General features: G+C 41.8%; 1 protein-coding gene across 12 annotated transcripts in view; it reads left to right on the top strand.

Annotated features, from left to right (window-relative positions):
• The first annotated feature begins 813 nt into the window (after positions 1-813).
• The window catches only part of LOC147035158 (choline kinase alpha-like), a 70532-nt gene continuing 48547 nt past the window's right edge, over positions 814-22798 (top strand). For 4 of the 12 annotated variants that reach the window (XR_015061516.1, XR_015061518.1, XM_085894517.1 and 1 more), the window contains exons 1-6: positions 816-971; positions 1074-1265; positions 3148-3296; positions 11425-11533; positions 16179-16292; positions 17825-17958. Coding sequence is in view for 10 of the 12 variants with exons in the window: in XM_085894517.1 (XP_085750643.1) it covers positions 903-971; positions 1074-1265; positions 3148-3296; positions 11425-11533; positions 16179-16292; positions 17825-17958 (767 nt within the window). In the remaining 2 variants the exon portion in view is untranslated. Of the gene's footprint in view, positions 972-1073; positions 1266-3147; positions 3297-11424; positions 11534-16178; positions 16293-17824; positions 17959-22798 lie in introns of all 12 variants that reach the window. The other 8 variants (XM_085894465.1, XM_085894472.1, XM_085894455.1 and 5 more) reach the window with 6 other exon arrangements.

The following is a 22798-nucleotide window of genomic DNA, read 5'->3' as shown; positions in this document are numbered from 1 at the left end:
AAATGAACCCCCTCAATAACAAGACATTTCATTGGATCCGGATGTTGTCGATAATTGACCAATCATACACCGTCTCTTTGTTGGAATTTTTCGTGTTGGAAATATATTTTGATGCCGAGAAATAAAATAAAAAAAAGTTTGTGAATTTATCGCGAGAACGTGACTCAACAGAAAGTCGTGAGTCACGGCAAAAAAAAATGTGAGGTGACCGGAAGGCACTTTCTTCTGACGCATACCTTTACTTTGAGCGGTGTATAGGTAAAAATAAAAAAGCCATGAAGTTATGTGTATGAAGCAAAAACATACCTCCTGCTTATAATTCAAAACACCTCACTACACTGAGGAGTTTGGTGGTTGGTTGGTTGTAACTCGTGCAGAATCCCATTATATATAGTACTGTATTCATATATGTAATATGGGACCACGTTGTTTGAGATGTAAAAATTTCCGGTCGGAAGTTCGCGTTCTTTCAAATACAGTATATATATATTTCAGTAGTTTTATAAATTACTGTACTCCAAACATCTAATTGGATGTTTGGAGTACAGTCGTCCAGAAAGCCAAGGACGCTGACAGCACTGGTTCCGTTTGGATAGATATACAGTCCCGTAATGAACTTCAGAGTCCACTGACCCTGAGTAAACGGAATCATCGTGACGCTGAAGAGGAAGAGGAAGGAGCAGGATAAGAAGAAGAAGAAGCGCAAGGAATCAGCGTGACGCTGAAGAGGAAGGAGCTGGATAAGAAGAAGAAGAAGCGCAAGGAATCAGCGTGACGCTGAAGAGGAAGAGGAAGGAGCAAGATAGGAAGAAGAAGCGCACGGAATCAGCGAGACGCTGAAGAGGAAGAAGAAGAAGTGTGTACATGAGTTGGTGTGAGAGAGAGAGGTCGGAAGGTGGTCGATGAGGTGGTGGGTTACCGGTAGTAAGGTTTTATCCAGCGTCGGGATTCTTCTTGTACTTATTTTCCAGGTTTGTTTTGATTTTCTTTGATATAAATGTCTTCAGTATTTTATTTAATAACTGGATTATTACTTTGCATCAACATGTATTTATTTATTTATTTATTCTGAGGTTACACAAGGAATCCCGGATAGGAGGAGGAGGAGGCTCTCCAGAGCGATCATGCCCGCCTTTTCCTGCCAATATCTACGTACTCTACCTCGCTACTTCAAGTGTTTCCAGTTTAAACCCAGTTTAGACCGATCCACTGTTTCTGCTTCCACTACCTTTCAACGGAGACTATTCCATTTGTTAACGACGACTGTGAGTGAAGGATCCTTGGCTGAATGTCGTTAATGTGTTTGTGGAATTATTATCGAGAAGTGGAAGATAGTGGAAATATCGATATAATGTTCTGCTTCATAGAACTCCAAAATATTTGTTAAACAGGAACTACCTTTGGTAAACCCATGCTGGCTACCTTTAATTAGTTCGTATATATATATATATATATATATATATATATATATATATATATATATATATATATATATATATATATATACACATGTTGTTGTTGTTGTTGTTGTTCGTCTTTCGGCTGCTCCCGTTAGGGGTTGCCACAGCGGATCATCCGTTATGATCCGCATCGTGATTTGGCACATGTTTTACGCCGGATGCCCTTCCTGACGCAACCCTGGTCGCCTCTTAGGACACAGGGATAAGAATTGGGTTTCGCCATGATTCCGGGCTGCCCTACACCCTCTCATAGCGCCACCCAGTGCAGAGCTCCCGTCCTCAAGCGATCCTCCAAATATATATATTAAAAAAATATATATGTATGTATATAATATGGTCGAGGCTTGTTTCAATAAGTGGCAACACACAGAACGTATCGGATCCAGAAAAGAATTGGGAAACTATAGACCTGTTAGTTTGACTTCAGTTGTGGAGAAGGTGTTGGAAACATTAATTAAGGACCAGATGAGGAATCCATTAAAACAAATACAAACTAATTAAAGGTAGTCAGCATGGGTTTACCAAAGGTAGTTCCTGTTTTAAAACAAATCTTTTAGAGTTCTATGAAGCAGTGTCTGATTGGGTGGATGAGGGAAAGGTAGTGGACATAGTATATCTTGACTTTAAGAAGGCATTTGATAAGGTACCACATCGGAGGTTGTTAGCCAAAGTGAGGGCTTGTGGAGTGGCTGGTCAGGTGGCCAATTGGATTACAAAATGTCTTCGTGGTCGGAAGCAAAGAGTGGCTGTGAGGTGGAGGATGTCTTGCTGGGAGGATGCAAGTAGAGGTGTACCTCAGGGATCAGTATTCGGACCATTACTATTCATTATTTGCATCAACAATTTGGATAGTGGGGTGAAGAGTAAGCTTTCCGTCTTTGCGGATGACACAAAGCTTGGAGGTAAAGTGGATAGCAGAGGAGGTGGTGATCTGATTCAGGAAAGTATTGATCCTTCTATAGATTGGCAGATGGAACTTAACCTGAGCAAGTGTAAGGTGTTGGGAATGGGAAAGAACAATGAAAATAGAGATTATAGGATGCAGGGGGTAATTTTGGAGTGTGTCACACAGGAGAAGGATCTGGGGGTGGTAATAGATGCGGGAGGTAAGTGGGCAGCACAATGCCAGGTGGCTACATGTAAAGCAAATAGGGTTTTCGGTTGTATTCAGAGGGGGATCATTTATAAATCAAAAGAGGTGGTGTTAACATTGTACAGGAATTTAGTGAGGGCCACATCTAGAGTATTGTATGCAGTTTTGGTCACCACAACTCCAGGAAGGACATCGATGCCATGGAGAGGGTTTGGTGCAAGGCAACTTGATTGAATCCGGTCCTCGTTAGACTCAGCTATGAGGAGAAGCTGAAGGAGACAGGGCTTTATGCACAAGAAAGGAGGCAGTTACGAGGAGATATGATAGAGCTGTTTTAGATAATTAAAGGTAGAGATAAAATAACTGCAGATTAATTATTCAACAGAGTAGACAGTGATAGGACCAGGGGTCTTAGCCGGAGAGTTAAGACTGCAGTAAGGCAGGGTCACTTTTACTCATGGAGTACTTGATGCATGGACTGGTGTCCCTGGAAAGGTAGTGGCAGCAGAAACAGTAGATAAGTTAAAAATATCCAGATGAAGTGGTTGTGTATTACAGAAACATGTGGCAACATGAACTGCTTGTGTTGTACAGGTGTGCGTCATGCCGAACGTTGATATGCCCACGCGGGGGGAGCGGGTTGATGAAGACCTGCGCCATCGTGCCTTCACCTGGTGTCGCGAGTTCCTGCAAGGCACATGGCGAACACTTCCCGAATCTGCATTCCGCATCAGCGTCATTAGGTTGTTTCAAAATCTGTGATATCAGACTCTACTTCCATTTTCTTTTTTGTCTTTCTGGACTCGGACTTGAGAACTTGCGTTTAAGCCATTGTTTTTGTTACTGGTAGTAATAAAGCATTTGTAGTTAATAAAGCTCTTCTTGCTGACTACGTGGAGTAAGATAGCCCCTGATGCTGGGCATGTGGGGTATGAAAGCCCTTGATGCTGTGTATGTGGAGTAAGGTAGCCCCTGATGCTGGGTATGTGGAGTATGAAAGCCCTTGATGCTGTGTATGTGGAGTAAGAAGGCCATTGATGCTGGGCATGTGGGGTATGAAAGCCCTTGATGCTGGATATGGGGAGTATGAAAGCCATTGGTGCTGGATATGGGGAGTATGAAAGCCATTGGTGCTGGATATGGGGAGTATGAAAGCCATTGGTGCTGTGTATGTGGAGTAAGGTAGCCCCTGATGCTGGGTGTGTGGAGTAAGATAGCCCTTGATGCTGGGTTTGTGGAGTAAGGAAGCCCTTGATGCTTGGTTTGTGGAGTAAGAAGGCCATTGATGCTGGATATGTGGAGTAAGAAAGCCCTTGATGCTGTGTATGTGGAGTAAGAAAGCCCTTGATGCTGTGTATGTGGAGTAAGAAAGCCATTGATGCTGGGTTTGTGGAGTAAGAAAGCCCTTGATGCTGTGTATGTGGAGTAAGAAAGCCCTTGATGCTGTGTATGTGGAGTAAGAAGGCCATTGATGCTGTGTATGTGGAGTAAGAAAGCCCTTGATGCTGGGTATGTGGAGTATGAAAGCCCTTGATGCTGTGTATGTGGAGTACGAAAGCCCTTGATGCTGGGTTTGTGGAGTAAGAAGGCCATTGATGCTGGATATGGGGAGTAAGAAAGCCCTTGATGCTGGGTTTGTGGAGTAAGAAGGCCATTGATGCTGGATATGGGGAGTAAGAAAGCCCTTGATGCTGTGTATGTGGAGTAAGAAAGCCCTTGATGCTGGGTATGTGGAGTAAGATGGCCCTTGATGCTTGGTATGTGCAGTAAGATAGCCCTTGATGCTGGGTATGTGGAGTAAAATAGCCCTTGATGCTGGGTATGTGGAGTAAGATAGCCCTTGATGCTGGGTATGTGGAGTATGAAAGCCCTTGATGCTGTGTATGTGGAGTAAGAAAGCCCTTGATGCTGGGTTTGTGGAGTAAGAAGGCCATTGATGCTGGATATGGGGAGTAAGAAAGCCCTTGATGCTGGGTATGTGGAGTATGAAAGCCCTTGATGCTGTGTATGTGGAGTAAGAAAGCCCTTGATGCTGGGTTTGTGGAGTAAGAAGGCCATTGATGCTGGATATGGGGAGTAAGAAAGCCCTTGATGCTGGGTTTGTGGAGTAAGAAGGCCATTGATGCTGGATATGGGGAGTAAGAAAGCCCTTGATGCTGTGTATGTGGAGTAAGAAAGCCCTTGATGCTTGGTATGTGCAGTAAGATAGCCCTTGATGCTGGGTATGTGGAGTAAGATGGCCCTTGATGCTTGGTATGTGCAGTAAGATAGCCCTTGATGCTGGGTATGTGGAGTAAAATAGCCCTTGATGCTGGGTATGTGGAGTAAGATAGCCCTTGATGCTGGATATGGGGAGTAAGATAGGTCTTGATGCTTGGTATGTGGAGTAGGATAGGTCTTGATGCTTGGTACTTCAAAGATCAGAGACCATATCAGGTAAAAATGTGATACTTGAGAACAGCTGAAGGGATTTAAATCAAACTTGGTACAAGTATGTGTAATGATTTAATAATGTGGGTGGAGGCATATCGCACGACTTTGAACTTGTCCAATATGTTGTGTCTCTGGCTTTGGAGTAAATCACATATCGCATGTTAAATTCTATGACGACCATAATTTGCATCCTCAGTCGACAAAGGCAAGGTTCAAGAAGGTACAGTAAAAACCCCGACATTCGTGGGGATATGTTCTTGAAAACTGCCATGAATCGCATATCCACAAATGTCTGAGCATTGTTTCAATGGCAAAAAGGGAGTTCGGTTCATGGGGGGCCAGTGATTCATAAGGAATTTTTTTTTAAGTTTCAGAACACCAATGCACGTAATTTCAATTTAATTAAAATGCTAACAAATAAAAATACTGTAAACAATTTTTACTTTCTTTTGATGTGATTATTATCACTAGTACGTGCCCGTAAAAAAAAAAATAATAATAATAAATAAACCACACAGGCCGTTTCTTCGCTCTCACTTGCCTGTACGTGCGTGACCCGGAAGTTCGATATTATTCGCAGTTACGATTATTCGCAATTTATTTTTAATACCCAATTATTCAATTAGCGCCAACGTATTTTACCTTTTCGCAATGTCGTGGCAAGGAAAAACAAAAAGAGAAGAGAAGAGAGAGAAAAAATTTACTTCCCGGTTCGGAGCATACCAGCACTCTCATGTTCCCGAAATTTATACACCGTCTAATATGAAAAGGATCATAACTTGGGCCATTCTGTTTATCTATAAATGCGCATAAGAAATCGAGAAATTATTAGAATACACGAAGTCATCACTCTCCGGAAGCCCGTACGTTGTAACCCGTAATGGGGAACGTGGCTGTGCTTCCCTTCCCCATCGGCCACGCCCACGCAACAACATGTCTTGCCATTGGTTTGGTAAATAAATGGCCATAACTTGGGAAGCACTTGTCCGATTAATATCAAAACTTGAAAAGGCGTATACTCAGGTCCCCAGAAATATACCTGGCAAGTTTCAATTAGATCGGACCAGAGGTTGTCGAGAAACAGCGGACACACACACACACACACACATTGCTGGAATTATAGATAGATGAGGAGTCTGAATCCAGTGAACTCCACTGTTGGGGATGCAGGTGAGGGTGCTGATGCTGTTGAGGTGGAGAGAACAAAGTGGGAAAAAATGGGTGATTAGATTGCTGTTTTTCTGAGTGCTGCAGGTTTCTGTGCAGCTCTTTGTATGGCAGCAAAATATCAACCAGTCCTCTCTTGAATTTGAGGTATCACCCCATCACTTGTCGGCATCTTGTAAATAGTCAGAGACTGCCTTCATATCCTTCAGCACCTCAGCCAGGAACTTCATGGTTAACTTAGACCTCCCGACCTCTTCCTCCTCTTCACTGCCCTCCTTGGCAACCTTGATGATGTCCTCCAAGTCCTCAATCAGCTCCTCCCCATGCAAGGCGATGAGTTCCTCCAATTATTCAGGCTCCACGTCGTCAAATCCTTCCCCTCACATCTCCTGTGCCAACCCGGCAATTTTTCAACCTCTCTCTCAGTCCTCATTGTTGTCAGGCAAACCTTTGAATTCATTGTCTGCCTGTTGCCATATATTCTGCCAGCAAGCATTGATGGTGGAGGCTGTGACTTTGTTGTGAGGGTTGTTCATGGCGCTGATGCAGTGAGCTATGTTGAAGTACTTCCAATATTTCCTGCCACTAAGTTTGGGGTTGGTCTCCATCGCTTCCAAGATGTGACGGAAGGTGTGGCGGGTGCACTCTGTCTTGAAAGTGGCAATTACCCCTTGGTCGAGTGATTGGATTAGGGAGGTTGTGTTCAGTGGCAGAAGACCACCTCGACATTGGGATGGGCCACCTTCAGCTCCTTGGGGTGGCCTTGGGTGTTATCCACCAGTAGGAGGACCTTGAGGGAGAGGTTCTTTTCTGCCAGGTACTTCTCCACTTGAGGGACAAAAACAGTTATTGAACCAAATCGGGCAGAGTGTGCTTATTTTTTGCCCTTGAGAGCATGCGGATTCAGGGCATGGTGCAGCATCATTGGTACCTTAATTGTGGCAGATAGTGAGGCCCAAAAACTTGAATGAAAGGACTTCTTCAAGTGGATTGTTGAGAAAGTAAATGGGGGAGTTCTCCAGATGGTCCTTTCAGAGAGACATTGTGAAGGTGTGAAATCTGTTCGGATTGAGAGATACAGTATATTCCAAATGTTTGACCAGCTTGTGATTTTATCCAGGTCTGCAGAGAGTGAAGAGGTTGCTGCCTGCTTATTAGAGGGATGAGAGATGGTATGGCAGAGGGTGGACTCAGCAAAGAGATAAAGAGGATTTTCCATTGAGTCAGAGTGATCATTGATGAAAATCAGAAAAAGCACAGGGCCGAGAACACTGCCATGAGGAACTCCAGCCTGGCCAGGAAGAGGAGATGAGAGAATTCCATGAAGAGCCACGCATTAACTGCAACAGGAGAGGAAGTCTGTGAGCCATGAGTGGAGATTGCCTTGGATACCATAGGAAGAGAGTTTGTTGAGCAGGGCAGGGTGCCAGACCGTATCAAAAGCTCGCGATATGTCTGGAGAGATGGCTCTGATCTCATGTTTGGCATTTTGGACCTCCATCCAATGTTGGGAAAGCAGAAGCAGCAAGTCCAGGGTAGAGTGACCTGGTCTCAAACCAAATTGATGCTCGGAAATCAAGTAATTGGAGAAGAGGAAGGATTTGATGTCGGATGCGATGATGGATTCCATGACATCGCTGATGATTGGGAGCAGGCTGGTTGGTCTGTAGTTGCAGGGATGAGTTTTTGCACCTTTTTTATGCAGAGCTGTGATGTTTTCACATTCAATGCCTTCTCCATTTCCTTTACAACATGGATGTCCCCAACTTGCATAACCACTTTGGCACTGGGTGCTGCACTAACCGTGATACTAATCGCCTTCTCGTTTTTCTTTATGTATCGTACAGTTGACTCTTTCACACTATAATGCCTGCCCACAGAAGCCGCACTGTCACCCTTTGCGAGTCGCTCAATCAACTCCACTTTGACTCAAAACTCATCATTTTTTTCCTGCCTCCTGGGAGCAGACGCATCTCCTCCACTATCCTTATGTTTCGTACCCATTAGGCTATTGACTTAATGATGTCACAAATAGGGTACCGTAATTGAACCAATAAGCACTAAAGGTCACAAATGTAAATGTAGAATCATAGAAAGCGATGTTTGTGGGATAAGGCCGCGGGACTAGAAGAAAGAGATCGGCCTTTGGCACGTTGCACAGATGGACCCGAATGTGACCACTGCACATCCTTGTTGTCACTAAGGGGATTGCGGATAGTGGACATTGTTTGGGATCTATGGGCGGGTGGGGATGGTTTATGTCTGCAAAACCTGCAAGTAGCTGGAGCATAGGAGCCGCAAAAGTAGGAACAGTAGGCATACAGGGTGGGGCAGAGAACCGGGTGATAAAATAAACTCGGTAATTCAATAAATATTTTATTTGCCAAATTACAAATATGCCCTCTTAAAGTACTTAGCATGCCATTTATTTCTGGAAGATCACATCCTCGAGGTGTCCTCCCTATCCTCTAGTCTTCCACACATATTTCCCATGACTCGGCATAGCATCTCCAAAGAAATTCCAGCAATTTTTTGACGAAGTCTTTCTTTCAGCTCTTCAATATTATGTGGGCAATGAGCATACACTTTGCTTTGTTAGTGCCCCCATAAAAAAGTCCCATGCTGACAGGTCTGGGGTTCCTTAGAGGCCAAGTAATGTCGCGATTCCTGCAGATAATGTGGTTTTGAAAAAGTAGTCGTACGGCAGCCATTGATGCTCTGGTATGAGATGTCGCACCATCTTGTTGAAACGAACTGGCCTCATAGACTTCAGGAAACCTCAAAGCTAGTTGATCAGTCACAAAAGTTGCGATCATGTTGGCGTAGCGAAGATTGGTTTTTAAAACCTCCCGTTTCTCTGCCGCACCCTGTATAAAATTTTTCGAGTAACTGGGTTTCGCGAATTGTGAATCTGCGAAAATCAAAGTTTTATGGTATACTAGCAGGGATACCCGTGCTCCGCACAGGAATCCCGTGGATGACGGTGGGTCTGAAGGAGTATATGTCACAGTTAATTGTAAAACTTGTAGAGGCTGCCACCATTATTATTTTTTTCATCACCACTATAATATTATATTTTCCCCGCCATGTTTTATATGCAGAAGACTCGAGTTCAAAAATGTTAAGATTTATTGCCGCATCAGATAAAAAAACCATAATGCCTCAACAATGTGAGGCTGGTTTCATGTCATCATTTGCGACTTAATTGATACGTCGGGCATAACCAAGCCTGGCCCAGCGTATTTGATTTATTTAGGTCTGTTATCCTGATAAATTATGTATACGAAGTTACAACGTACCTACGCCCATAACCATTCTATAAAATATCAACAAAGCCCATAACCATTTAATCATAAAATATTATACACATACGCCATACGCCTTCACCATTCTATTTATATCTGTAATATGTATATATACAAACCACCACCACCATTTTTTTTTTATTTCCCACCACCATTTTTATTTTTCACCAGCAACATGTATTTCCTTCATCGCACATCCTATTCCCGTTTATGAAATAACTGAAGTAGCTCAATTTTAGTGGAGTGCTCGAGGATTAACAATATTTGATGTCTTCCCCTCTGGGGCCAATATGTATAAAGCCTCTGATGATCCCACTCTGGAGCATCTGACATATAGCTGACCATGGGAAAAGCAAGGAGTGGATAATTCCAGCCCTGCTACTTTCAATGACTGTCCTTGTGCCTTATTGAAAGACATCGCAAAGCACAGGCATACAGGAAATTGTGGTCTCTTAAATTCAATCGTTGAATTTGATGGAATGAGTGGAATTCGTGGAATGAATACATCTTCTCCTTTTGCACATCCTGTCATGATAATGGCCTCAATTGCATGTGGTAGTAGTCTTTTCACAATCAGTTTAGTTCCGTTGCAAAGTTTTGGTGCATCTAGATTACGTAATAACATCCAACTTTTAACGACAGATTGTACGGAGGCAATCCTGGTAATTCCAATGAGTTTAGAAATTCTGTGGGATAATGTATGGCTTGCTCAGTATCCAGTGTGGTGTCAATAGACTTGTGACTATGTTGTTCGCCTGGAACTACTTGTAATAACTGATGCTTTATTACACGGACTGTTTCATTAAGTGGAGCCACGATTGTTCTTTCACAGAGCCACTGTATGTTTTTGTAATTAGTCGCTAAATTGGGATACACATGAGCCTCTAATTCTTCCATAGTGGAGACAAACAAACAAACATACAAACAAAAACTTAAAATCATATGTTAGATATATTGTATATGGCGTTGGTCCCATGTCAATCGGCTGAAATTGAAAAATTAACGTTACGCAATCAGGTGATGATGTCATAATTCGGAAACCGGGAAGTCGGAAGTCATTGTCTTCAATTGACTGTAGCATTATTTTTTCATTCTATTGCAAATGGCGTTGGCCCCATGTCAATCGGCTGAACTTGAAAAATTAACGTTACGCAATCAGGTGATGTCATAATTCGGAAGTCAGAAGTACAATTCTTTTACATCGGGACACTCCCGGGTACATGTTCTGTCAGCATGTGAAGTTTGGTGAGGATCAGTCCAGTACTTTTCGCGTACATAGGTCACAGAGAAACACACAGACAGACACACTTTCAACTTTATATATAGATGGTTCCCAATAAAGTGGCAAGCGACTCTTAATGTGCTTGGCCCACACGTCATTATGTACAAGCTCCATCGTGAGCCTTCAATCGTTGCTTAAAATAACAAAACAAAAGTTTTTATTTTGAACTGAGTTCAACGACAATCTGCCCCTATAAAATATGACAACCTCACTAATTGAAACATTTCTATCAAACCTTGACTTTATGTTGTTAAATATTTTGGGGACGACTTTGAAACCATGACTCGAACACATCACCGGTCGTCAAGATGTATTTTAACATTTCACAATTGAACTGCATCATAACACTCACTGTTTCTCATCCCTGAGCACTCGTCTCTTACTTATCGCTTCGGGACTGTGTACATGTTAGGTATGCAGAGGGGATTGGGTGAGAGTTAGTGTCTAAATTGAAAGGGAGAAAAAAAAGGGAAATAAGAGAAATTGCCGATTTGAAGGAAGGAAAGGGAGGACAAGGGGAGGAAGATAAAGAATATATGGGACATATCTCACGGGAATTGTGGGTTTAAAAAAAAATGCAACTGACATTTGTGTAAGCTGTCGTATTGATAGCCCATTGGTCCATTGAATATGCAGACAGTAAAAGTAGTATAGTAGTAATGATGATTGTTTGTATTGTTACAGTGGTGGTCTTAGTAACATGCTATATCAGTGTGCTCTCCCAGAAGATGTGGAATTGATTGACAATGAACCACGAAGGGTGTGTCTTCGAATCTATGGCCAAATATTGCAGGTGCGTGACTGTTTCAGATTCACTTTATATATTATGTGAGGAGCGTTCATAAAGCTCTACAAAGTTTTCTTATGATAAAATAATAAATGTGCATATTCATTTATTAATTATTAATAAGTGCACACATACATTTCCTTTGTCATGTCTTATTATTACATCTCGTAATAATAAGATATAATATAATAAGATATAATCATAAGATTATTACATCTCGTGATGTTTTGAATATCCCGTGCCAATTGGACAAACTGTGGATGATGTATTACCGTTATTTTTATTTGCATGAAATAAAGGGGATTATCTTTTTTTTCTAAATTATGTATGTTATAGTGACAGTAAAATGTCAAGAAGTAATGGATGGCAGTAACAAGACTAGTGATGACTCGCTATTCAACTCTTTTTGATTTTTATCTTGCCAAAACGAAGTTTTTGCAAGATATGTTAGTCAGCTTGTATGTTTTTTTTTTGTTTGTTTGTTTGTTTTTTTGTTTTTTGTTTGTTTGTTTGTCTGTAATCACGTATAAAAAATTCTGCAGAGCACAGTTATCATTGGAAATTTTTGTAACTTCGCATATCAGAGGCCTATAGATGTCCCTTTCAGTGCACAAAATTTTGAAGGTCAAGGTCACTTTGTCGCAAATCAGGGGAGTCGACGAAACCCTTATTTTTTGAGTAATTTTAATCGGATCGTCTTGAAACTTCATGGGAATATAGTTCATGGTCTTTCGCTCAGCTGATTAGTTTTTGGTGGCGATTGGCCTTGACCTTTATGGTTAGCGCCTGAGGTCAAACATATTTGACCCCAAGGTCAAATTTTCAAGTTTTAGGAGCCATATCGTGTAGTACCTCAAATTGAACACCTCGATGAGTGCTTTCTAGATATGTCAAGCTTGAGACATTATGACGTCATTTGGTGACGTTATGGGGAAAACGCATATTTTTCATGGTTACTCTGTAGAACGATTCTCATAGGCAGATATTCCTCAAGGAGTCGCTCCTGGTGGATAGCAGCTCTGTTCACCTCAGTGTGACCTTAAAGAAGTCACACGCGGTCACCTTTTGGCAAGATACGGGTCACCCTGCGGGTGACATTGTTTTTATTTTTTTTGTTTGTTTGTTTGTTTGTTTGTCTGTAATCACGTATAAAAAATTCTGCAGAGCACAGTTATCATTCGAAATTTTTGTAACTTCGCATATCAGAGGCCTATAGAGGTCCCTTTCAGCGCATAAAATTTTGAAGGTCAAGGTCAAAGGTCAAGGTCACTTTGTCGCAAATCAGGGGAGTCGACGAAACCCTTATTTTTTTGAGTAATTTTGATCAGATCGTCTTCAAACTTCATGGGAATATAGATCATGGTCTGGCGCTCAGCTGATTAATTTTTGGTGGCGATTGGTCTTGACCTTTATATGTTTTTTTTTTTGTTTGTTTTTTTTTTGGTCTGTAATCACGTATAAATCACTCTGCAGAGCACAGTTATCATTGGAAATTTTTGTAACTTCGCATATCAGAGGCCTATAGAGGTCCCTTTCAGCGCATAAAATTTTGAAGGTCAAGGTCGCTTTGTCGCAAATCAGGGGAGTCGACGAAACCCTTATTTTTTGAGTAATTTTGATCGGATCGTCTTCAAACTTCATGGGAATATAGTTCATGGTCTGGCGCTCAGCTGATTAATTTTTGGTGGCGATTGGCCTTGACCTTCATGGTTAGCGCCTGAGGTCAAATATATTTGACCCCAAGGTCAAATTTTCAAGTTTTAGGAACCATATCGTGTAGTACCTCAAATTGAACACCTCGAAGAGTGCTTTCTCGATATGTCAAGCTTGAGACATAATGACGTCATTTAGTGACGTTATGAGGCAAACGCATATTTTTCATGGTTACTCTGTAGAACGATTCTCATCGGAATCTCTCGTAGGCAGATATTCCTCAAGGAGTCGCTCCTGGTGGATAGCAGCTCTGTTCACCTCAGTGTGACCTTAAAGAAGTCACACACGGTCACCTTTTGGCAAGATACGGGTCACCCTGCGGGTGACATTGTTTTTATTTTTTGTTTGTTTGTTTGTCTGTAATCACCTATAAAAAATTCTGCAGAGCACAGTTATCATTGGAAATTTTTGTAACTTCGCATATCAGAGGCCTATAAAGGTCGCTTTCAGCGCATAAAATTTTGAAGGTCATGGTCAAAGGTCAAGGTCACTTTGTCGCAAATCAGGGGAGTCGACGAAACCCTTATTTTTTTGAGTAATTTTGATCGGATCGTCTTCAAACTTCATGGGAATATAGATCATGGTCTGGCGCTCAGCTGATTAATTTTTGGTGGCGATTGGTCTTGACCTTCATATGTTTTTTTTTTGTTTGTTTTTTTTTTGGTCTGTAATCACGTATAAATCACTCTGCAGAGCACAGTTATCATTGGAAATTTTTGTAACTTCGCATATCAGAGGCCGGTAGAGGTCCCTTTCAGCGCATAAAATTTTGAAGGTCAAGGTCGCTTTGTCGCAAATCAGGGGAGTCGACGAAACCCTTATTTTTTGAGTAATTTTGATCGGATCGTCTTCAAACTTCATGGGAATATAGTTCATGGTCTGGCGCTCAGCTGATTAATTTTTGGTGGCGATTGGCCTTGACCTTCATGGTTAGCGCCTGAGGTCAAATATATTTGACCCCAAGGTCAAATTTTCAAGTTTTAGGAACCATATCGTGTAGTACCTCAAATTGAACACCTCGAAGAGTGCTTTCTCGATATGTCAAGCTTGAGACATAATGACGTCATTTAGTGACGTTATGAGGCAAACGCATATTTTTCATGGTTACTCTGTAGAACGATTCTCATCGGAATCTCTCGTAGGCAGATATTCCTCAAGGAGTCGCTCCTGGTGGATAGCAGCTCTGTTCACCTCAGTGTGACCTTAAAGAAGTCACACACGGTCACCTTTTGGCAAGATACGGGTCACCCTGCGGGTGACATTGTTTTTATTTTTTGTTTGTTTGTTTGTCTGTAATCACCTATAAAAAATTCTGCAGAGCACAGTTATCATTGGAAATTTTTGTAACTTCGCATATCAGAGGCCTATAAAGGTCGCTTTCAGCGCATAAAATTTTGAAGGTCATGGTCAAAGGTCAAGGTCACTTTGTCGCAAATCAGGGGAGTCGACGAAACCCTTATTTTTTTGAGTAATTTTGATCGGATCGTCTTCAAACTTCATGGGAATATAGATCATGGTCTGGCGCTCAGCTGATTAATTTTTGGTGGCGATTGGTCTTGACCTTCATATGTTTTTTTTTTGTTTGTTTTTTTTTTGGTCTGTAATCACGTATAAATCACTCTGCAGAGCACAGTTATCATTGGAAATTTTTGTAACTTCGCATATCAGAGGCCGGTAGAGGTCCCTTTCAGCGCACAAAATTTTGAAGGTCAAGGTCAAAGGTCAAGGTCACTTTGTCGCAAATCAGGGGAGTCGACGAAACCCTTATTTTTTGAGTAATTTTGATCCGATCGTCTTCAAACTTCATGGGAATATAGATCATGGTCTGGCGCTCAGCTGATTAATTTTTGGTGGCGATTGGTCTTGACCTTCATATGTTTTTTTTTTTTTGTTTGTTTTTTTTTTTGGTCTGTAATCACGTATAAATCACTCTGCAGAGCACAGTTATCATTGGAAATTTTTGTAACTTCGCATATCAGAGGCCTATAGAGGTCCCTTTCAGCGCATAAAATTTTGAAGGTCAAGGTCACTTTGTCGCAAATCAGGGGAGTCGACGAAACCCTTATTTTTTGAGTAATTTTGATCCGATCGTCTTCAAACTTCATGGGAATATAGTTCATGGTCTGGCGCTCAACTGATTAATTTTTGGTGGTGATTGGCCTTGACCTTCATGGTTAGCGCCTGAGGTCAAACATATTTGACCCCAAGGTCAAATTTTCAAGTTTTAGGAACCATATCGTGTAGTCCCTCAAATGAACACCTCGAAGAGTGCTTTCTCGATTTGTCAAGCTTGAGACATAATGACGTCATTTGGTGACGTTATGAGGCAAAAGCATATTTTTCATGGTTACTCTGTTGAACGATTCTCATCGGAATCTCTCGTCGGCAGATATTCCTCAAGGAGTTGCTCCTGGTGGATATCAGCTCTGTTCACCTCAGTGTGACCTTAAAGAAGTCGCATGTGGTCACCTTTTGGCAAGATATGGGTCACCCTGTGGGTGACATTGGTTTATTTTTATGGTGAACATGGCTGGTAGGATGGCCTAGACCTTGGAGCTACACACCCTTGCCTCCTAACTGTCCAGCTTGCGTTTAAGTCTCAATTCAGCTATCAACTGCCATTCTGATGTTTCACAAGCAGGGTGAGGTATCGATGTATGTGCATTCCCATGGATGGATGTTAAGCTGTTGGTCCCAACTGCCAGCATTAGTTGGTGGAAGTTAAAGATCTCAGGGTGTCCTTCGCAAAGGCTAAGAGAGTCATCACCAGCACCTTGAACAAATTCCAAATTCCTGTCCTGACTACTGCTAGAAAGGCTAGGGCAAGCCACCCAGTATGATTGTTGCCAAGAAACCGCTTTGGCACCAACAACGCTTTACAAAGGTATGGTAGAGCTAATCATGATAAATGGTGAACGTGTCTTTTTGTGTCTTCCAGGATGTGGACTCTCTGGTACTGGAGAGTGTCATGTTTGCTATTCTTGCAGAGCGAAGACTTGGGCCTCTTCTCTATGGAGTTTTCCCACAGGGTCGTATTGAGGAGTTTATCCCAGTGAGTAAGTAAGCTAACGATCCATGACAGTAAATGATGTTCTTGTGATAGTAACACCTGATAGTCATGTACGAGAGGTTGAGAGTTAATATCTAGCCGAGTACAACTAATAATATTTACAATACATGATTAAAAATGGGCTGAGGTACCACTGATCCGAAATGCAATGATGGAAAATAAAGTAAAGGCCAAAAGAGAAGATTCAGGTATTTGAGACATCTGATTTTACTTCATCTGCTCATTATAAATGAAATTGCATGCTCTTCAGAAATATTCCCATGAGATGATGCCTTGGTCAGTAAAGTAAAAAGTGGGAACCCCAATTCCCCCTCCCCCGGCCCCCCAACCTGATCTTTCATCATTGATGAAATATTAAAGTGATTATTTAACCTGTATGAGCTGGCAGGATAGCCGAGAGTTATGTGCACTCGCCTCGGAGCTGTCTAGCCTGGGTTTGAATGTCGACTCGGCTTACTCCTTCAGCACCACCGACACTGTTACGGAATGGTACATTTGTATTATTGATAACCTGTTTAATTTGTGTGCTGGCAGGACGACCTAAATTAGAGGTACACACACTCGCCTCTAACCTGTCTAACCTGGGTTGGAATCCTGACCCAGCTACAAACTGTCATCTTGGTGTTTCACAGGCAGGGTGATTCATCAATGGGTGTGCCATCAATCAGATGGATGTAAAACTGGGCGTCACGTCTGCTGACATCAGTTGGCGGACATTAAATATCCCACGGTGTCTTTCACAAAGAGTAGGCGAGCTATCACCGGCAAAGTGGACAGGTCTCCACACTCTTAACCGAATGCTGTACACGATAACTCACAGTTGCATTTACAACTGTAATTGAAGCGTTTTAACGTGTATAAAGCAACAAGGTATCGATGAAATATGAACCGAATGTATTGGAGATTTCTCCGGAACAACATGTGTTCTATGTGACCTCCAATGTGCCAATCCAGTTCCTCCGATTAATGGTCCCTTCTATTCTGTCAGCTTAAAGGATCACAACAAACCATTATTATCATTTTCTTTGCTTTAACCATGCATTGGCACTTTTTGAATGCCAAATGGATTTTCAGAACCACCAAACTAGCCTGTCTAATTTTGCAACCTCAATTAAGTCGATTTTGGCCTCTTCTAACATATATATATATATATATATATATATATATATATATATATATATATATATATATATATATATATATATATATATATATATATATATATATATATATATATATATATATATATATATATATATATATATATATATATATATATATATATATAAAGCTGTGCAAGACTTTTAGGATGCTCATTGAAATAAAGAAGTTTGAACATTTTCTTTTCCACATTGGCAGTCTGAACAAAAGTGCATTGAACAATATTTCCACAATGTTTTCTTGATGTACGATGCCATGCATGGCGATGGTGTTCGCTGCGAAAACATACAAAATGAATATGAACTGTCATCATTTTTGGCCCATCTGCGCTTTTTTGTCGTTTTGTATATCAGAGCAGAAGGTTGAGAACGGAAGATCTTGCCGATCCTGATATATCGGCTGTAATTGTGGTCAAGACGGCAAGATTCCACAAGATGACGATGCCTTTCAACAAAAAGCCAAAGTGGCTCTTCAACACCATGGAACGGTATGTTTTGTTTAAATTATCTTGATGTTTTTTTTTTGTTTATTTTCATTTGATTTCGAATGTTGTGATAATTTGCAGACTGGGTAAAAGTTTTGTTTGTAAGTCAGAGATATTGCCTGCGATGGCTTATCCGTAGCTTCTGCTCAGCGGCTTAGAACATGTCAAAAGTCCAGTACACTCATGGAATTTTTTTGTAAAATTATTAATTGTAGTTTTGATAAACAGACTTAAAAAGTTGATTATGATATCCAAGATGTTGAATGCAGCACAACATTCGACATTCAGACGGAACATAATGCCATCTGCATGTTTCGCTTCAACTGCAATAGCCATGGGCATCCAGAGCTCAAAACAGCTTCAGCCATGGAAAAGAAAACATTGTGCTCAACCAGGATTACTTTTGCAGCTTTTTCTTTTCTAAAAGTCTAAATTTTTGGGAAAAATTTGTGTTATATTCTGGCTGGTCCTGAAATGCTCTGATAACCGGTGCAATCTCTGACAGGTTTATCATTCCGCTTCTGCTTGACATTTTGTCAACTTGTACATTTAACAAAACATGTCTGAGTTTTAACATGTTTTTAAAATTCAAGAACACAATAATACTCAACTCTGTTGGCTCCTGTGGCTGGTTGGTGGCACATGTAATTTGGTGATTTAAAGCTCGCCTTGATGAATTATTTGTGTACGAATATCCTTTCCTGAAGATAAATCTTGCTCTGGAATGCATTTTACAGTGCCATTATTACCTCCGTTACTGAAGGTGGACAGAGGTTGTGTTTTCGCCTCTGTCTGTCTGTCTCTGTGAGCAGGATATCTCAAAAGGTTATGGATGGATTCAGACAAAATTTGGTGGACAGGTTATGTGTGTGACAAGGATGATTTCATTTGATTTTAGTGAACATTCGGATGCTAGAATTTTTTTTAATGATTCTTCACCATTGAGAGATTAGCACTAAAAATGATATATAGCATGATATCTCAAAATGTTTTGGATGAAATTTGGTGAACAGGTTGGGTGTGTGACGAGGACAAAATATTTTTTGATTTTGGTGAAGATCTGGATCTGGATCGGATGCAAGAATTTTAAATTGATTCTTCACCACAGAGATGTTGGAGCCAAAAACGATATATAACATCCTTCCTCAAAATGTTATGGACGGATTCGGACGAAACTTGGTGGATGCATTGGCAGGTGACAACAACAAGCTGATTAGATTTTGGTTCAGTTCCAGATGCAGATCCGGCCTATCATTAGGCTAGAAAACATAAACTGGTTCAGCCTGGCAGAGGTATGGGCTCTACCGAGCACCAGTCGAGTTACCTCCACCACCGACGGTGGAAGGAGGTTATGTTTTCACCCTTGTCGATCTGTCTGTTTGTCTGTTTGTTTATGTACAGGATATCTCAAAAAGTTGTTAACGGATCCAGATGAAATTTGCTGGGCAGGTCGGGTGTGTGACAAGGACAAACTGATTAATTTTTGGTGAAGATCTGATTACTAGAATTTTTTTAAGTGATTCTTCACCATTGGGAGATCTTGCCAAAAACGATATATAGCATGATATCTCAAATAGTTATGGACAGATTAGTACGAAACTTGGTGGACAGGTTGGGTATGTGACACAGACAAATTGATTTGATTTTGGTGAAGATCCGGATATGATAATTATTTAATTTTTAAAGTTATTCTTCACCATTGAGAGATTTGGCTAAAATGATATATAGCATGATATTTCAAGAATTTATTGGGCCCGATATGTTCTATTGGATCAGACATTGTGCAGCGGAGGTACGCGCTCTACTGAGTGCCCTTCTAGTTAGCGATATATTGGGTATTTTTAATCTGCGCAGTGGCTACAGATGGTGAAATACACCCGTGTAGCTTGTTCTCATACAATTGCAACATACTGTATGTTGTGACATCGTTGATATTTACCTGTGGAGGTAAAATGTATGACAGAGTGAGATCAGGTAAACCACAGGTATCTGTTGTATGACAAAACAAGTTGCATACAATCGTAAATTCCTGGAAGTATTGACTCGCTACACTACTCTTCTCTTTTTGGGATGTGTGTATTGCATACCTCAACAACATAATATGATATAACATTCTAACTTGCGAGAGGAGGTATAGAACATTTTAAACATTCACTTCACACTGTGTATTTAGCCTAATACAAAAGTTGACGCACAATTTCTTTATTAATTTTGAATGGCACGTGAGGTGGGTTCCTTCAGAGCACCATAAGAGATTTGATGAGTTACTAAGGCCTAGGTCACATTTGCCACGGTGGCCGCAGTATTTCCATGGTCACACAATGTAGTAGTCACATATGTTTTTATTTTTCGGGTAGCCGCACGGCGTGTTTATAAATTGTGGAGACCGAAAACGTGGGGGTGCCGTACGGTCTTTGATTTGATGTCGCACGGTGACCTTAGGGCGTCGCTGCGGCGGCAATATAATTCTCAAGGTGCCCGCAAGGTGACTGCAGGGGGGCCTAAGGCGAACGTGCGGCCAGACGGAAGGTTAACGAGTCGGTATATATACCAGTCCTTTTTTTTACTGAAATAAAAATATACCAGTATATATAACTGAATATACTATAACTATAATATACCGTGGTCCCCCAGAATCCGAACGGCCAAGCTGTATGAACAAATTGGAATCCGAACAATTTTTTCGAGAAAGTTTGGCCCTAAAAACCCAATACATTTTTAAAAAACCGAACACAACGTGGTGTTCATGTTTGTTCACGTGTCTCCCCCACCTGTTCGAGCCGCATCTTTGCGCTTTGTTCATTCAGTTCGTCGGTGGAAGTACTCAGTCACATTTGCTCCACGGCGAGGATAAGGCGGCCGTACGCCCTCTGAATTGACAAACGTGCGGCGGCCGCAGAGGAACTGAGGTGGCCTAAGGGTGGCCCTACGCCGTTTCGCTATATTTTACAGGCCGTCGGGGCGCCGTGGAATTATAACTACGGAGTTATAACTTTTTTTCATTTCTACGCTCGCCGTAGTAATTACACAAGCCAAGCTATGACGTAGATGTGTTCCATGTCGACCGTACGTAGGGCGTACGGTGGGCTTGCGTTTTCCGTGCGGCTGCCGTAAGCTCTTCTTAATGAAAAATGAATTTTCCCAACGTTTTTGGTCTCCACAATTTATAAACATGCCGTGCGTCTACCCGAAAAATAAAAACATGTGTGACTGCGACATTGTGTGACCATGGAAATACTGCGCCGCTTTATAATTGCAAGTGTTCGTACATTTTGTTGACCCTCCGGGCGCCGAGCCAAATGTGACTTAGGCCTTACCTCGTGTTTTCAGCTTCTTCTTTTTTTTTTTTTTAATCATCTTGTGTTTTAATTATTAACAAAAAAGCAATCCGATCACGTGGTGTGACGGACTGTCGGGCAAGGATTGAATTTCACAGCAAAACCGGTTGTAATTTTTAATAGCCATAATTACGTCAGCCCGATGCGTTTGATGAAAGTGATTGTGGTTCTGGAGGCATCATGTTTGATGAGTCGCCCTGGGGGCAGCACTCTCGCAGAGTGCGTGAGCGATCGAAACCCAGGCCAGAGCTCGAGCCTGTGTGGGCCTTTGGATGTGGTGATTGTACCAGTTTTCATACAATACACCGACACCGAAGGTCATTTACTCATCCTATTTCACCTTAAACATGGGGAATTTCTGTTTAAAGTGTCTTGAAAGTGGGTTTTCTTTGGGTCCACGAACGGATTCATTCACTTTCTATTATTTCTTATTGGGAAAATATTTTTTGAATCTGAACTTTTTGCAATCCGAACAGCTTCCTGGAACGAATTAAATTGGGATTCTGGGGGCACCACTATGTATAGGCAAACAACTATACTCCAATCTCTAGTGGTAGCGCACGGTGGACGCACGATCGATGCAGACTGCCACGGAGGCTGTAGGTAGGTGCACGGCGGGCGTAGGGGAACCGTGCGTCGACCTTGCGTTGCCCACAGGTAGTCACACAGACCGCAAGGCCACCGTACGGCGACCGTGTAAAGAGTGCGGCCACCGTAATTTTTTGGGGGTTGGGAAAATTCATTTTTCATTGATAAGAGCTTACGGCAGCCGCACGGAAAACGCAAGCCCACCGCACGCCCAATGTACGGTCAACATGGAACACATCTACGTCTTAGCTTGGCTTGTCTAATTGCTACGGCAAGCGTAGAAATGAAAAAAAGTTAAAACTCCGCAATTTCATTCCACGGCGACCCTACGGCGTAGGGCCACCCTGAGGCCACCTCAGTTTCTCTGCAGCCGCCGCATGTTTCTGTCAATTCAGAGGGCGTACGGCCGCCTTATCCTCGCCGTAGAGCAAATGTGACTGAGGCCTAAGCGCACTTCATAGTTACTGAGCCAAATGGCATACAACAACAAAGCAATGAGCCTGTTCAGTGTTCTCATCTAAACCATTAGCTATTTGATGCTCAGAACCATGATTCAAATTCCACGTGCTATATACACGGTGTAATCCCTCCTCCCCCCCCCCCCCCTTTGGACCATACTCTGTACAGAGCGTTGGTACTGCTTAAGCATTTACCTGGACTATTGGACACAATCGTTGATGGGTCGCCACTCCACAGTATACCAGCATGCTGGGACTCATTTTGCCGACCTCAGGAGGATGACAGGCAGAGTCAACCCCACCTTTTATTCATTCAATAGCCAAGTGGGATTTGAATTCAGGACCTACGATCCCAAGCCCACCACTCTAACCATTAAGCCAACACCAGGCGTGTAATTGCTCATGCATAAGCCGCATTCTTTTCCCAAAAATATCTGATCAAAGTTTGGGGTGTGTATT

Source organism: Eptatretus burgeri, chromosome 1 (assembly GCF_056783735.1).
Source record: "Eptatretus burgeri isolate ZD-2024b chromosome 1, Ebu_testis_v1, whole genome shotgun sequence".
NCBI classification, from domain to species: Eukaryota; Metazoa; Chordata; class Myxini; order Myxiniformes; family Myxinidae; genus Eptatretus; species Eptatretus burgeri.
The sequence above is the reverse complement of the archived record's forward strand: the minus strand, read 5'-3'. Positions and strand labels throughout refer to the sequence as shown.